This window comes from Helianthus annuus, chromosome 8 (genome assembly GCF_002127325.2).
Source record: "Helianthus annuus cultivar XRQ/B chromosome 8, HanXRQr2.0-SUNRISE, whole genome shotgun sequence".
NCBI lineage: Eukaryota > Viridiplantae > Streptophyta > Magnoliopsida > Asterales > Asteraceae > Helianthus > Helianthus annuus.
The window spans coordinates 105,993,933-106,005,067 of NC_035440.2; the positions used below are offsets into that span (position 1 = coordinate 105,993,933).

General features: G+C 35.1%; 1 protein-coding gene across 1 annotated transcript; it reads right to left on the bottom strand.

Moving 5' to 3' along the window:
- Nucleotides 1-2,110: 2,110 nt before the first annotated feature.
- Nucleotides 2,111-10,855, bottom strand: LOC110873567 (glycerophosphodiester phosphodiesterase GDPDL3). Its single transcript, XM_022122517.2, has 9 exons — nt 10,623-10,855; nt 8,836-9,129; nt 8,562-8,674; nt 7,361-7,862; nt 7,158-7,196; nt 5,922-6,206; nt 4,498-4,640; nt 3,326-3,812; nt 2,111-2,531 (listed from the first exon to the last, which is right to left on the bottom strand). Exons 1-9 carry the CDS (start codon nt 10,723-10,725, stop codon nt 2,242-2,244), a joined length of 2,256 nt encoding a protein of 751 aa, XP_021978209.1. The 5' UTR covers nt 10,726-10,855; the 3' UTR covers nt 2,111-2,241.
- Nucleotides 10,856-11,135: the final 280 nt, after the last annotated feature.

Here is an 11,135-nt window from a genome sequence, read left to right on the forward strand (position 1 = left end):
TGAATTTAGGTGGGGGAGAATGTCACGATCCGCCTAAATACAGGATTTTTTTCGCGAGTTCCGGAAGATTCCGGAACACTAAAGAAGCATCTAGGGCTGCCCGGAAGTTTCCGGAACAGCCTACAAGTTGCTGGAACATCTTGGCACCATCGGAAGACTCTAGATCAGCCAAGAATTCTCTAGAAACACCTTGAAAACACTTGATATTTTGCAAGAAGGCTCTAAAAATCAACTTATAAATATCCAAGATATTATGAGTAGAATTATCTAGATGGAATTCTCTAGAACTAGAAAGGACTAGTATAAATAGGATGACGGGGTCTCATTTGGAGATCACCCAACATTATAGCAAGTTAACATACTTGTACTTGTAAACACACTCTTGTAAAACTTCTTGTGATCAATACTAAGTTGTTTCTTTGTAAACATCACTTGCAAACATCAATTGATTCACACAAAACACTTCCATCGTTGGGCACAAAAGCTTAACTTAGATCAAGTCTAAGTCGCTACACGAGAGTCAGAAGTTACTCCGTGACACCTTGCTAGCTTCTTGTTAGCAGTGTTTTTGGCTGTCTAATAGAAAGTAGCAGTTTAAAAAAAGGAATGTTAGGGTTTTATTTTGTTTTATGAATAAATAGTTCAGGGGCTTGTTAGTCATTTTTCATACTTGTAATACTTGTTTGTAGTGCAGGGACTAATAATGTCAAAATATTCAGCTGTAGGGGTTAGTTGTTAGGAGAACTTGTAACGGAAGTTAGTTAAATACTGTTAGGAGGTTGGTTGTTGAGGTATCGATGAAATGAACAAGTTTTCCCTCAAACTGTCTTCTTCTTCTTCATTTTATCGTAACAGTGGTATCAGAGCTGTTCAATTCTCGGAACGCTCTTGATTCAGTCTCTAATTCATCGCATTCTGCATTCAATTCGTCACTACAGATTACCGTTTTGTTCAATTCATTGAAATTGATCATTAGTTCGATCAACTTCCATTTGTTTCGTTTCAAAACCCTAGAAATTGATCATTCTTTCGTTCAATTTCAGTTCCATTTCAATTCAATTCATCAATTGATCTTCGATCCAATCAATTTAAACCTAAAATGGCAACTCGTCAACAAGGATTAGATCGCATAGAAAAATCAACAAGAGATAACGCACAATCAATTCAGACACACCAATTGTTGTCAGAGTCAGAACTCGGAGTGGTGGCCCACGGAGTGGTGGCCTGGAGAGAGCCAGCCGTGACCAACGAGACTCGGAGTGGTGGCCTGGAAAGAGCCAGCCGTGACCAACGAGGACGTTGGCCCTTAAGGAGGGTCGGTTGTTATGGACTAATACCATTGCAAGGTATGTGACTTGTCCCACATTGGTTTGAATGGCAATTTGTTTTCTTCATGATGTTCTTATAATTTTGAAAACTGATTATACAGTGTTAAACACAACATAGAGACTAGTTTTGATGAGAAATCAAACTTCACGTGATTACAACATTATCCTAAAAACTGATTATAATGTATACGTGTTTGTTATCATAACAATCATTACATACGTGTAGGCATTAGTCGGTAAGCTTGTTTAAAACGCAAGTGTACTTGAAACACCACCTCATCTCAAATTTGATTACTTGAAATATAAATTCGCGTAACCAAGGAAGGGTCAAGAGCGTCTAACCCTTGGTTATCTAAACTTGTTAGTTTTATATACATATAGGAGTTGAGTTTTTCTTTATTTATTTTATAGAAAAAGACATGAGTTGGATCTCTTGGTTGTAATAGGTAGAGAAGAGAGTCTTATGATGCCCCCGAACAGGAAGTTCTAGCTCCGCTATCCATAAAAAAAAATCATACAAAGCATTCTAAAACACTTAGAACGTCACTTCATCAAACTTTGACCTGTTTAAATATACTCAAAATTGGGTTGATATATTTTAGTCACTTCATCAAACTTTGACCTGTTGGTTCTTTATGGTATTATGGTATTAAGTATTAACCCAAAAATAGGGAATATTTTGATCAAAAAGATACAATGATTTACTTGACACCTAATTGATCAAAAAGATATAATGATTTACTTGACACCTAATAAAAACTTGTCTGTGTTGTAGAAATATATACCATCATCAATATCTTGTATGAACTATTTTCATTGCTATTTATTAATTAGTGCATTATAAAGGCAACACATAATGGTTGTAAATATAGTTATAAATCAAAACTAACCATGTAATCGCCAATACATCATTTCAAACCATGAGAAAGATAACCGCGACGGTGATCAAAGAAGACAGCAGGACCCTGGCGGTGGCTTTAGGTGGTTGACCACTAGGTGATGTTGAATTACCAGATGGCGGAGGTGCTTTCTTTGTGGCAGGAGGGATAGGTGCATCTGCTACGTCAGCATCGGTTAGGATGGGGTTGGGGGCCTCAGCTGGTGGCATTAACTGTGGTGTCATGAAATCCAGTAACTGGCCTGGTTTCGAAGGTTCCATGTATGGTGGGATCTGATCTGATGGTAATCCTGAACACCGGTTCCCTGCAGTTGTGAAAAAAAATTGCTGAAAGGCGTTCAAGTTGTTTTCAAATACATAAAGCCTCCTAAATCGTCTATTGAAAAAATTTAGATTTACTATTATAATAATACAGTTTTTGTAGTCCTATTTAACACGTTAATTATTTATAAAATTAGAAAAGGAAAAACTGAATATAAGTGTTTATGGAGTCACACGACCTTTTGCAACTCGTACTAGATAATTACTTGTTGTGACATGTTACACCTGTTTTATAAATACTTAGATTATTAAAATATTATTACTAATTACATTGTTTTTGTCATCATAATCAACACACTGGTTATTTATATAAGAATATTAAAAAGTAGATAAAAATGCTTGCAGGTCAACCCAATCCGACTGACCAATGTTTTCAGAACCGGATCAGATAGCGAACCGGACACCTTACTGGTTCACTGGTCGGGCCGATCAAACCAGATGATGTAATAAATAATATAAAAATATATAACATAACAAAATTTTCAAATATTTATAGTTCAAATTAAATTTTAACATTAAACAAAGATGAACACAATAGAATTTTAAACAAACATCCAACTTAAAATGAGTAGCAATAAAAATTACGTCTTCATTTTTCTTTTTAGAAAATAACAGAATGTTTTTGATGAAAGGATTATACAAAGTAATAACCGGACCCACCCAACCCGTCCATCTTTCCACGTGTACATAATAATGTTCTTATCTCTCGTCTAATTCTTCACATAACAGCATCATACGACTAATAATTAACGAATATACTGAAATATAAAAAACTTACGTCTGTAACGGGCTGCAGTAGCTGGATAATCTGTAACAACGCCGTCGACATTAGCTACCACTACATATGTATTTATTTCAACATACGGGTCAGAAAAGAAGTCCCATGGCTGTGAAAGGAACTCATTATTCATAATCTGCACGTAAACCGGGAGCTTAAATGCTTGAAGCTTGGTCACAACATCAGTTTGACCAATAAGAAATCCTGCATTTTTAGGGAAGATCGAATCTTTACCAACAACAACAGAATTAGCAATCTCGCTGATTTCTGAAATTGTTGAATTTAGGGCATCACGAATGTTTTCATTAACTTCGTAAACAAGCTCGTGCCTGTTGCTTTTTGCCTTGAATAGTTTCAAAACCCCGCCATCAGAAGACTGGATTAATATTTTCTTGTTTTTTTGATCTTTGTAAGTAGATTTATTCAGTACTTCCGTCACTGCATCTACAATGCTGAATCCTTGATTTGCTGCTAGGTATGGTGCATTCTGGATGTTAAATAACCAAAAACGTGTTAGGTTTTTTTTAATAGGGTAAATTGTATTTTACGTCCTTTAAGTCTGAGCAAAATCGCAGGCGCTGTCCTTTAACTGACGAAATTACACCGAATGTCCTTTATGTTACAGTTTCTCTGTCGTGCGGTGTCCTTTTGTCTTAACCCAGTTAATTTTTCTGTTAAATCTTAACACGTACCACTCACATGAGGGCATAATGGTTGTTTTCGCTTAATAAATAAAAAAAGGCCTGTGAAACTTCGAGAGGAAGATATATTTTAAGTGAAAATAACCATTATACCCTTATGTGAGTGGACATGTTAAGAGTTAACACAAAAAGTTAACTGGGTTGAGCAAAAGGACACCACATGATGAGAAACTATAACATAAAGGACATCCAGTGTAATTTCGTTAGTTAAAGGACAACGCCTGCAATTGTTAAACTACAACAGGTTGGATCAGGTCTGGTTGACCCTGTCCATCTTTAAATTTAAATTAAATATTGCATTCATAATTATTACACAAGATATAATTATGATAATCTAGATGCCTGAAAAAAAACGATGAAGGAGGTTATAAAATTACGAAGTTTTCTTTTGGGGGATTTTATAAGCATGTAGTATTTTGAAATAAAATAAACTATTAGATGAACAAAACGAAACGGAGAGCATAGACTCACCTTAATGTTGATCAAGACACCAGAAATAGATGTAGCATTACTTGCAAGGTGCAGAAAGTTGGCCAACGTCATAAAGTTTCCATCATTCTTAAATTTTGGATTCCGAAGCAGAGATTCGTTTGAATATGTGTTGGAGATTGCAGCTAACAACATAAAGAAAGAAAAAAAAAAAGAAACAAGAATAGAGAGATGAGTAAGAGAAATGTAGAAAGACACAAATATTGAGAATTATTTATTAATTGAAAAAATAACATTTACAATGAAAAATTGTTTGGAAGATCAGAAGACGAATCAGGGTCCATGCCAAGTGTCAAAAATGTTTCCGGATTTCCGAAACAAGCGTAACTGAAGCTCTGGTCAAATCTTTTTCGGTAATCCAAGTGATGGTTTTTATCTTATTGATGTGCATTTAACATAAAACTTCACTTCTAGTAAAGTTTTTAGTTAAATAAAGATAAAGTTTGGATTATTTGGCTTTAAACTGTAAAGTCAAACAGAAAGGATGCTCAAGTACATGCAGGACTGCAGGTTGGGTAAAGAGTCAAAAAAAAAAAAAAAAAAAATTAAATGGGTCATGTTTCAGTATGGGTCCAACGGGGTGTCCGGGATGGGTTGACCACTTGGTGCAACATTCCCCCGATATTCGCTTTCGAATTCAAAGATTTGTTGGATATCCATAATTTTAATCAAGAAGGAAATAAAATGAAGAAGATTTTACGGGGATTGGTTATTATCTCATGTTGGTGCATATAGAAGGCAAGAAATGATTTGGTGTTCAATAAGATCAGGAGAAGCTCTCAAGAGATTTTGATATATATTAAAACGAGAGGTTTTGGATGGTTAAAAAATAGATCGTCATGTAAATATATATGTTGGAAGGAATGGTGTAAATTTCCTATGTATATGTTGTAGTTATGTCCTTTGCCCGTTTGGGTCGGGGATTCTGTTTTGCATTGGCCTTTTGCCCGTTTGGGTCGGAGGTTTGTTTTTAATGAAGTTTTATTTTCAAAAAAAAAAAAAAAACTAAAACTTTTTTTTTCTTTAAAAAACATTTACAATTATACACAACTATAATGACTACATTAATTATGATTACAATATAATCCTAATATTTGAATAAAATGATTTAGGAAGTTGTGTGCATGGAAAACAAAACTTTGGAAATTTTCAACTCAATTGACCCATTCTCTTTTTAACTAAACCACATGGCATCGTATTGGTATTCATTCATATGGGTTTGATCAATGTAACATATTTTGTTTCTTTTCAAATTTAATGTTTTATAAAATTCCGAATCTACCGTTGCAATGCTCTTATTTTTATCTTCTATATAAATTTTATTCAAAACCGAACCGCTGCAACGTGCAGGCGTAACCCATTCGGCATATACAAAATAAAACAGAAATGGTGAATTATATACTTACGTCTCAAGCTCTGAATCTGGCTCCAAGTGAGGCTGAAGGTAAATATTCCAGAACCTTGATGAAGCTCAGGAACGAGTAATGTAAGGTTGTTAAAACCTGATTGTGCAACTGTTGTTCTTTCAAGGAGGTTTATAGAACCTAAACAAATCGGTATTCCATCACTTGTAATTTGAACAGGGCAGTCAATAATATCAGCGCCATCAGAAACAGCTTTTTTATATGCTAAATCAGTACAACCAGGGTAGTCTCCACTTGCTCCTTCAGATGTGATGATTAATGGTTTTTCTAAAAGAAGGACAAAGCAGAAGCTATAAGTCAGTCCAAATTTACATTAGATGGGTGGGCGGGGTAACAGATCAAAACTGTTCAGGATGAAAAGGTCGTTTTACGTACAGGTCAAAACAGGCTGGGCCGGGTTGGTTTGACCCGCTAACCTGTTTTGTCCATTAACTGAGCTAATTATGACTACATAAACACTAGGGGTGTGCAAAAAAACCGAATTAACCGACAAAACTGAACCAAATAGGCAAATAATAAACCGTAGGTCGGTTAATTGTTTTCTAAAAACCGAAAGTAGCGGGTCGGTTATGGTTATCAACGTTTCCATACCCGCCATAACCTAACCGACATTTCGTAAAATCTTTGTCGGATTTTGAACTTTTCATCATTTTTTCAATATTTGATGTTTTTTATTGAATGGTTGTTATAATTTATGGGTTATCTCATATTGTTTTGGTTGAATGTTTGTTTGAATATATGCATTATATCATATCATATTGTTTGAATACAAGGTAATAAAAAATATTAATAATTTAATTATAAGTATTTTTTAGTACTATATAATATACTAATATATAGAATAGTTTAATATTAAACAATTTAATTCACGGTTAAACAAATTGAGTTATTTTTAGCTAGGCCAAAAATCACGGTTAACCGACCCATAACCGATCCGCTATAACCATCAAAATCGAATAACCAAAACCGTCTTAACGGATCGGTTTAAGAGATTGTATGCACTAAAATAAACTTCTGGCGACTTTCAATCCGCTTGACACTTTGACCCGTTGCCCATTTAGGTAACTTTTTTTTTCACTTAACCCATCTGACCCGCTTGAAATAACAATAACCAAATGACCCATTCATAGGTAAACAGATAAGAATTGCGGCCTTAGCCATTCTCAAACATCAACCACTGGGTCAATTCGCTAAGAAAAAACTATTGAAAACACTGACCTTGTCGCAATTTGTTTTTTCCCAGGTGAGATAAGCAATCTGCAGGGTTAAGAGAATACCAATTCAGAAAAGAAAAATGGACTCGTATATTATCATATGGGGTTCATATGATGTATGATGAAAAAAAATCCTGGCTCCATAAGTAGCTCAAAGTATATAAAGAGAAACATCACAAAAGAAATGAAATTTGTGTATAAACTTACCAAAAGTTAAAGATGGAGTAATGGGGTTGTCAGAAAGCACACCGTCCACAGAGAATTTTCCGTTATCAACGAAAGAAAGATACTCTGCTACAGGGTCATAACTGTAATTGTATGCAAACGACACATCATTCATAAAATCAGAAGCAAAAATTTCTAGGCCCTCCTTGTGAGCATCTAACACCAATGAGGTAGGTGGTTGCAGATAAAAATCTTTATCCACAGGCCAAATATATGATTTAGGAACTAGAATTGCGGAAGCAAACGACTTGATTAAAGTAAGATTAGTCAAAAGAGAACCATATGTTTGGTTGGTTGACGGTTCTGTTTCATCTTGTTCTAGGAAACGGAATACTAGTTTGGTTTTGCTTGCTTTGAATCTTGTCACGATACTTCTCAGAAAGTTAACTTCAGGAGATGATATGTAGTTGATAATAGCTTTTCTTGATGTGCTGATAACAAAATGTCTCATGCTCAAATTGTGTTGGCTATAGAATGCAGCATGCTGCAAAGGTGTAAAGAGAACGAACGTTAGTAACTAGATTTAGAAGCCACAATTTCTACCCATTTACATATGAATTGGTCATTTTGGGTTATGTTTCATCTCAAACGGGTCACCTAACACTGCTAGACAGAAAACGAGCCGAACTGACAGAAGACGTGCAAAATATAATTTTGATCCATACAACCACCTAATTTGTTTTAATAAATAAATTTAGATCAACATTGTGCTAATATTGTTTTTGTAAGGTAGTTATCGAGAAAACACAATGGACTTCAGCTTAAGTTGTACACAAGTTGTTGGACTTTATTTTTGCACGATTTAACCTTTTAACTCATAAAGCTTAACAAAATGTTATGCAGAATAGGAGTGGTTAGTTTGTATGAGTTTACAAGCTTAATCATGCAAAAAAGGAAGCTCAGGGACTCATGCACAAGTTCCGCAAAAGTCCATAGGGTTTCTTCAACATTTTCCCTTGATGTGATACGTTTCAACGCATAAATAATATTTTGTCATTTAAAAAAAACAGACAAAAAAGTGTTTCCATGTCAACCTAACATTGCCTGCCATTTTTGACCTGTAGTGTAAATGACACGTGCCAACCCAATCCCGTTGCCCATCTTCGAACATACAACGCATTCCACGTACATGTAAACAGTTAGCAACTTTATGCAGTTATATAAGTTAGAAACCAATAATCACCTGAACGTTCAACCACAACCCAGAAGGTTTCACTTCCTTAACAACATCTTCAACTGTAAGTATTTGTAACGAGTCATCAAAAACTGGACTTCTAGAAAAGATGTCCTGTACCACTGTTGCATTGCAAACGGGATGGTAAGTAGGGGTGCATTTGTATAGCATACATAGTATCAATGAAAGTCTTTTTGGACCTTAAATATAAATTTAAGTCAAAGAGAATAGATTTTATTATAACTGACACTGTGAAAGATCAAGTATAATAAGTTCAACTTACAGAATACATTGTTTAGTTCATCAAACGAGAAATCCACAGAAAACCATCCTGATGTAAGCACCCCATTCACAGGGTAGGTTTTGTTCCCCTTATCATGCACTAAAGAAATCGTTGTACCATTGGCTATATCAAGATGTGGAAGGCAGATCCCGACATTATCCTTAGTGAGTTGTACATCACACCACAAGATCATGTCGGATACACCGGTGGTCAAAGCAAGTTCGTAGGCATATATACTTGAGGAAGGAAATAATCCTGAAAACCCACCACGTGCAACGACTAAAGGACGGTGTCCTGCAAATTATAGAAAGTATACAGATTATAGAACATAGCTAAAGTTCGTATCAGAAGTCCAAATGCACACAGGTGACAACTTGCATCAATCAACTCTAAAATTTTTATATGATGTAAAGTAGATACGCCAATAATATGATATACATGAAGCATTGGACCCAATACTCTAATAGTCCCATCTAACTGAAGCAGACCTTGTTAGACCGTATACTATATTTATCAGAATAATTACTTCTAGTTACATGATTCAGAAGTTCTTGGTTCTCCAAACCAATAGAAAACAATTATCGAAACCAGTTCTATTTAGTAATTTGGTTAAATATTGAATAATTTAGAACTTCAAGCAATCAATCCACTGTTTACGATATTAAAAGAAGAATCATACACTTAACCCATTTAAGCTTATCAGAAACTGCCTAATCTTCCATGCATAGATCTTTCAGAAAGTCACAGATCACAAATTCACAGCTCATTTACACAAATCCCTTGATTGATTGATTAAATCTCTTTCAAGCTCGTCGTACACTTAAACTGAGTTTAAACACAAGATTACCTACATTCTCACTTCCACAGCCCTAATTCCTCCCAAATTGAAATAAGCTTATAAAAACAAATCATGATATCCTATCCTCAAGTCCCAATCGATGCTCAAATGAGCATAAAATTATGGCTAACCCCCACAATATTATTAGATCAAGAAAACTACTCAAAAACATGATTACAAATCCCTACCCAATACACAGTATATATAGCTAACCTAACGCGTTATACAATAACTAGGATTGTTCACATAATCATCCTAAAGAGATCCAAACCTAACTCGTTTAGGATGCTAGATAATTATCTAATCAATTAAATAGGACATGATAATTATACCTAAAAACTAAATCACAAACGCATTTAATTATTCATAACTATCCACTCCTAAACCAGTGCACGTCTGGATCGGTTTTATAGCTCGAAATTCCCAACATATCCAACCTTCTTTCATTAACATGCTTCACAAATCCCCAAAGTTTTAACAATACACTTCCAGTATCATAAATTACATAACTTCAAACAATCAATTCACCGTTGATGAATTTATATAACAATCAGAAAGCAACAGACAACAAACTCACAACTCATTCACACAAATCCTTGGATTGCTTAAACCTTGTTAATTGCTCCACACTACTCTAACCCTAGAATCGAGTAAAATCGCATAAAATTCAAACATTCTCTCTTCCAGAAGCCTAATTCTCCTCCTAAACCGAAACAATCATATAATAATCAGAAAGTAACAGACAACAAATTCACACAAATCCTTTAACACTCAAACCTATCCGTTGTACACTCTAAACCCTAGAAACGCGTAAAACTACATAAAACTCACACACGCACTCTCTTCAAGCCTAATTCCTCCAAAACTGAAACAATCATCTGAACACAACAATCAACAACTGAAAATCACTTACAAAACGAGTAAAATCAGTTGATAAATCACTAATCACCTTTCAAAGTTAACCACGGGCTGGTTTTACGAGCAGATCGTTGAGCAACGGTTAACGATACGTAGCAGATAAACAGAGTAAACAGCCACCGGAGGTTGCACATTTCCGGAAACTGAACGCCGATGAGTTAGTCTACAGCAGTGGATTTGAGAATGTGAGTGTAGTGTGTTGCAACTGGCAAATTTATTGTTATGAGGGAAGAAGATGCACGCAAATGTGTATGTATATATTCTCGCCACCCTACCCTTGTGAATGTATGTATATAGTTGTTGGTGAGCAGTGAGAGTTTTCACGCGTCACGAGGGTTGACTACCTTACGTCTTTCAGTTGACTATTGTTATGTTTTTATGAGAGTGTAATGTAATGTAATGTAATGTAATGTAATGTAGTGTAATGTAATTCAGTCTAATTCTATTGACACACCGGTCCATCTATTTATTTGCACCTAATACAAATTGTTTTCTTAATCATGGCCTTACTCCCATTCTTACTTACTCCTATGATAGCGTTAGA

What these genes read in the sequence shown, in the direction of transcription:
- LOC110873567 (XM_022122517.2), bottom strand. Translation starts at nt 10,725, where the DNA reads ATGTGCAACCTCCGGTGGCTGTTTACTCTGTTTATCTGCTACGTATCG. An exon ending in CCCGTGGTTAACTTTGAAAG is followed by an intron (nt 9,130 to 10,622) that starts GTGATTAGTGAT and finishes TATAATTTGCAG; the next exon opens with GACACCGTCCTTTAGTCGTT. An exon ending in AAAAAACAAATTGCGACAAG is followed by an intron (nt 6,207 to 7,157) that starts GTCAGTGTTTTC and finishes TCCTTCTTTTAG; the next exon opens with AAAAACCATTAATCATCACA.